General features: G+C 43.1%; 1 protein-coding gene across 1 annotated transcript in view; it reads right to left on the bottom strand.

The window, feature by feature from the left end:
• Positions 1–59: 59 nt before the first annotated feature.
• LOC101854435 (putative uncharacterized protein DDB_G0291608) overlaps positions 60–4,143 on the bottom strand; it is a gene marked incomplete at its 5' end in the record, with an annotated part of 4,989 nt that continues 905 nt past the window's right edge. Inside the window, 3 exon segments of the mRNA XM_013086994.2 lie at positions 60–1,739; positions 2,650–2,800; positions 3,871–3,986. Of these exon segments, the coding sequence (XP_012942448.1) occupies positions 294–1,739; positions 2,650–2,800; positions 3,871–3,986 (1,713 nt within the window). The 3' untranslated portion in view covers positions 60–293.

Here is a 4,143-nt window from a genome sequence, read left to right on the forward strand (position 1 = left end):
CCAACCCCCTAAAAAAAACCCAAAATACAAACCAAACCATGGCATGTTCTTTTTTTTCACGCAGTGTGCCCTTAAAAATACATAAATACAATATTTTATTAAAACATACTTTTAGAGTAATCGAACGAAGAAAGAGCAAGGTCAACCTAATTAAACAAACAACAAAAACAATTAAGCAAACAAACAAACAATGGAAGAGAAAATAAAGAAACCAGAGTAAATAAAAGAAGAAAGAAAGGACACAAAACAAAGGGTAACATTGAGCATGACAAAGCAGCAAAATACTTGTGGTGTTAAAACTTGTGAGAAGCACTGGTGACCTCAGCCGGGATCATGTTCCGAAAGCCAGCATCTAGCGTACTGCTCGAGGCAGCTCCACGCTTGGCCACCTCTCGGAGATGTTCGTTTCGGAAACTATCATAGCTGATCTCCAGATTGTTCTTATGGGTGTCGTTGTTGTTGACAGAGCTGTCTGTGCATGTGGTGACGTCATGGCTCCGTTCCGGAGCCGAGGGACTCGCTGCCGAGGCGTGCGTTCGAAAGATGCCTCCTCCTTTCCCGTAGTGTTGATGAGAGTAACGACTGGAGAAATTGTGGCCGTTGATGACATCAGGATGGTGACTGGTATTGCTGTGGCTGTTGTTGTTGCTGCTGCTGCTGTAATGGTGCTGTTTTTGCTGTTGATATTGTTGTTGTTGTTGTTGCTGTTGTTGTCGTTGATGTTGGTGGTGATGGTAGCCGGAACTACCGTTAACATGACGTTGGTACTGATGCTGATGTTGAAATGCTTGGGACTCCTGCTGGACATGAGTAGCGTGATGATTGTGGTAATAGTGCTTCTGCTGCTGCTGTTGCTGCTGCTGCTGTTGCTGCTGTTGTTGTTGCTGTTGTTGTTGCTGTTGTTGCTTGCTGTTTCCACTGCTTTGCTGGGCGTGTCCTTTGTGACTGCTTCTCGACTCCGACGTCATTATATTGTAGTGCTTGTTTCCGCTAGCGCAATGAGGGCTCTTGCTATGGCCTATCAACCCAAAGGCGTAGGGTGAGATGTGATCTTTAGAGCTGTGCGCAGTCCTGCTTCCGTCCATACTATCTTCTTCAGAAGGCTGGGTACTTGAATCCTTTCTATACGAATGCTGCTGATCGTGAACGTGGTGCGGGGTGCCTACTCTGGAACTGGACTTGTTATAGAATCCATTGGTGTCGTAAGAAGGGATGGGTATAGAAGAGATGTGTTGAACACGTGACACATCAACGTTAGCGTCGTTATCAGGAGATATGTGACGGTCGTATATATGCGAGGCGCCGTGGGAACTTACGCCAGACCTGTAGTTATGTCCATTGTACTGTCCGCTGGGAGGGGACGGTTTCCCTTTGTAGAAATGATACCCCGAAACGCCTTTTCGCCCCTTTTCGTATTCGCCTTTTCGTCCCTTCTCGAATTCACTTTTCTTCGTGTTGGGAGTGTGAGATCGTGATTTCCCGAAGTTTCCGTGATCCTTGCTGCTGGGAATGTCCCCATACGCCGACTTTTCGCTCTTGCCAAGAGGAGGGTGGAAAACGAAACTGCCCGTGATGATTGAAGGGTCAACCCTGAGTTTACCGTCGGTTAATTGCCCGCCACGACCAGGGGAATGGTGCGAGAAGTCGCCGAATCTGTTGTCCACGGAGTCGTCCGATGACGTCAGTAGATGCTGCTCTTGGTACGTGGTGGAGGCCTCGTATGGTCGCGTGACGTAAACCTGGGGAAATACAGATGGCGTCACGTGATAACGATTTAATTTAGCACACAATAAATTTTGAAATACATGTATATTAAAGATGTATTTTAAGAAGGAGAATCTCCAAACAAAATGCCCAGCCCTGATAGTCTTTTCTTTTCCTAATTTGTTTTGTAAGTGTTTTACGGCGCTCGCAACTGCATGAGGTTACATGAGCACGCGGGACACATTAAACATTTTCAGTTGGTAGGACATTTTGAATTTTGCCCGGATGGCGGCGGAAGCCTACTGTAATCGATTTTAGACCACCAAGGGAACTTTAATCGTGCGCAACTTGTACACAGGACCTCCAAGATTTTTCTCTCTTGTCCGAGAAGGCTAGGTGTAGATATTTCTTATCAGAAGATCAGGGGTGTGGCTGAACCTGATAGCCCGAATGACCGAGACAAATTTCTAACAAGGAGATGAATAAAGATTGTTATTGTCATTACCAAACCTCAAGAAAAGTGGCATAAGTTGTCCAGTGGTTAAGTTATCGACCGAACTCGTAATTGTGAGATCGCGGGTTTCTGAATCTAAGGTTCAGCTTGGTCTGACGTTTTGCCCTTTCAAAAGTGGGCACTTTACGTGAATTCTTCCATTTATCTAGGATTCATACTGAAATTGTCGACGCTGGATTCCAACCTGAAGCAAATACATGTACATTATACGTGCGCTTTAGAGTATGACGATGTTAATAGGTTTTCTTAGGTAGATTGTGATAGGGTAGACAGACAGACAGACAGGCAGACAGACAGACAGACAGACTATGGAAGAGATATCATCATCATCATCATCATCATCATCATCATCATCATCATCATCATCATCATCATCATCATCATCATCATCATCATCATCATCCTCATCATTTGCTACGGTATGTACTTACATCTGTGTATGGATTCCCATAGGCTCTGGTGCTATGTTGGGGTCTGGCATAGTCGTAAGCATACAGGCCTGTGCCCCATAAGCTGTGGTAGCGCAGCGGGTATGGGAACTGGCGGAGACCCGGGTATCTCGAATGCATTCGATGGCGGAGTCTGTCAAAAATATACTTATTATTTAGACCGTAACAGATAGATAGATAGATAGATAGATAGATAGATAGATAGATAGATAGATAGATAGATAGATAGATAGATAGATAGATAGATAGATAGACCGATAGACAAAAAGATAGATAAATAGATACATACATACCTACATAGATAGATTGATAGATAAATAGATAGATAGATAGGTAGAGAATGAGAAAGATAGAGAGAGAGTGTGTGTGTGTGTGTGTGTGAGAGAGAGAGAGAGAGAGAGAGAGAGAGAGAGAGAGAGAATGAGAAAGATACATGTATGTTGCATAATCATGGACGCCATTTGTATTTAACGCTATCAGTGTTTCCTTTGGATGTTAGATAAAAGACGCACAGAAAGAGAAGTAAAGTGTGCTAGGGGTCGCAAACTGGCACGCAATATAATGTACTCGTCCCCTCCCCCTCCTGCTTCCCCCTTCCTCTTCCTCCTCCTCCTACTGCTCCTATTCCTCCTCACCCCCTCCTTCGCTTTCTCCTTATGCCACTTCAACTTTTGCAACTGGTAATGTATGTACTTCTGAGAACACTTTCATACTTATAGCAGAGAGGGTTTACAGTAACACTGTATTACTCTAAAACTATCTGCTTATAGCATACTTTATTGTCTTTTAAATAATATGGTAATGGATTTTAGTATATTTAAGTGCCTCTTGATAAAACGTTCATACTTTTAACAGAATACGTTTTTGCTTTATTCTTACTAACGTGTCTTTTGAGAATACGTTCATGCTTATATCATACTTTAATGTCTCTCGAAAATACGCTAATTAATTTAGCATACTCGGATGTGTCTTGGCTAAAACAGCACGTGGACATGGATGGCTGATGCCACAATAAATAAATTATTGATGGTCAGATGTCTCTTGAGAACAATATTATGTTTATGCTTTTTAGCATAATATGTGCGTCTCTTAAAATACCTTCACGCTTATAGCACTCTTGAGTATTTTGTGTTGTGTGTCTCTTAAAATACATGTACCTTTAAATTTTTAGCACACCTGAGTATTGTGCTGTCTGTGTCTCACCTTTTCCTGAGTGACCAATACTTGTAGGTGGACACAACGATCAGGAGTAGGGCCACCAGGGCAAAGGCAGCGACTGCAATGACCAGAATGAAGTCTGTGCTGGTGTCTTCGTGTGCCTGGCATAAACGATGATAGTGTTAATAAAGATGATGATTTAGATGGTGACTGTAGTAGGACAAGAGATCATTTGTGGTGGTGTGGGGTTGTAAAAAAGGGGAGAAAGGGAGGGGGGTGTTGATAATGTTTGGAGGGAAAGGGGGAACATGATGATGA

The sequence above is a fragment of the Aplysia californica genome, unplaced genomic scaffold, assembly GCF_000002075.1.
Source record: "Aplysia californica isolate F4 #8 unplaced genomic scaffold, AplCal3.0 scaffold00530, whole genome shotgun sequence".
NCBI lineage: Eukaryota > Metazoa > Mollusca > Gastropoda > Aplysiida > Aplysiidae > Aplysia > Aplysia californica.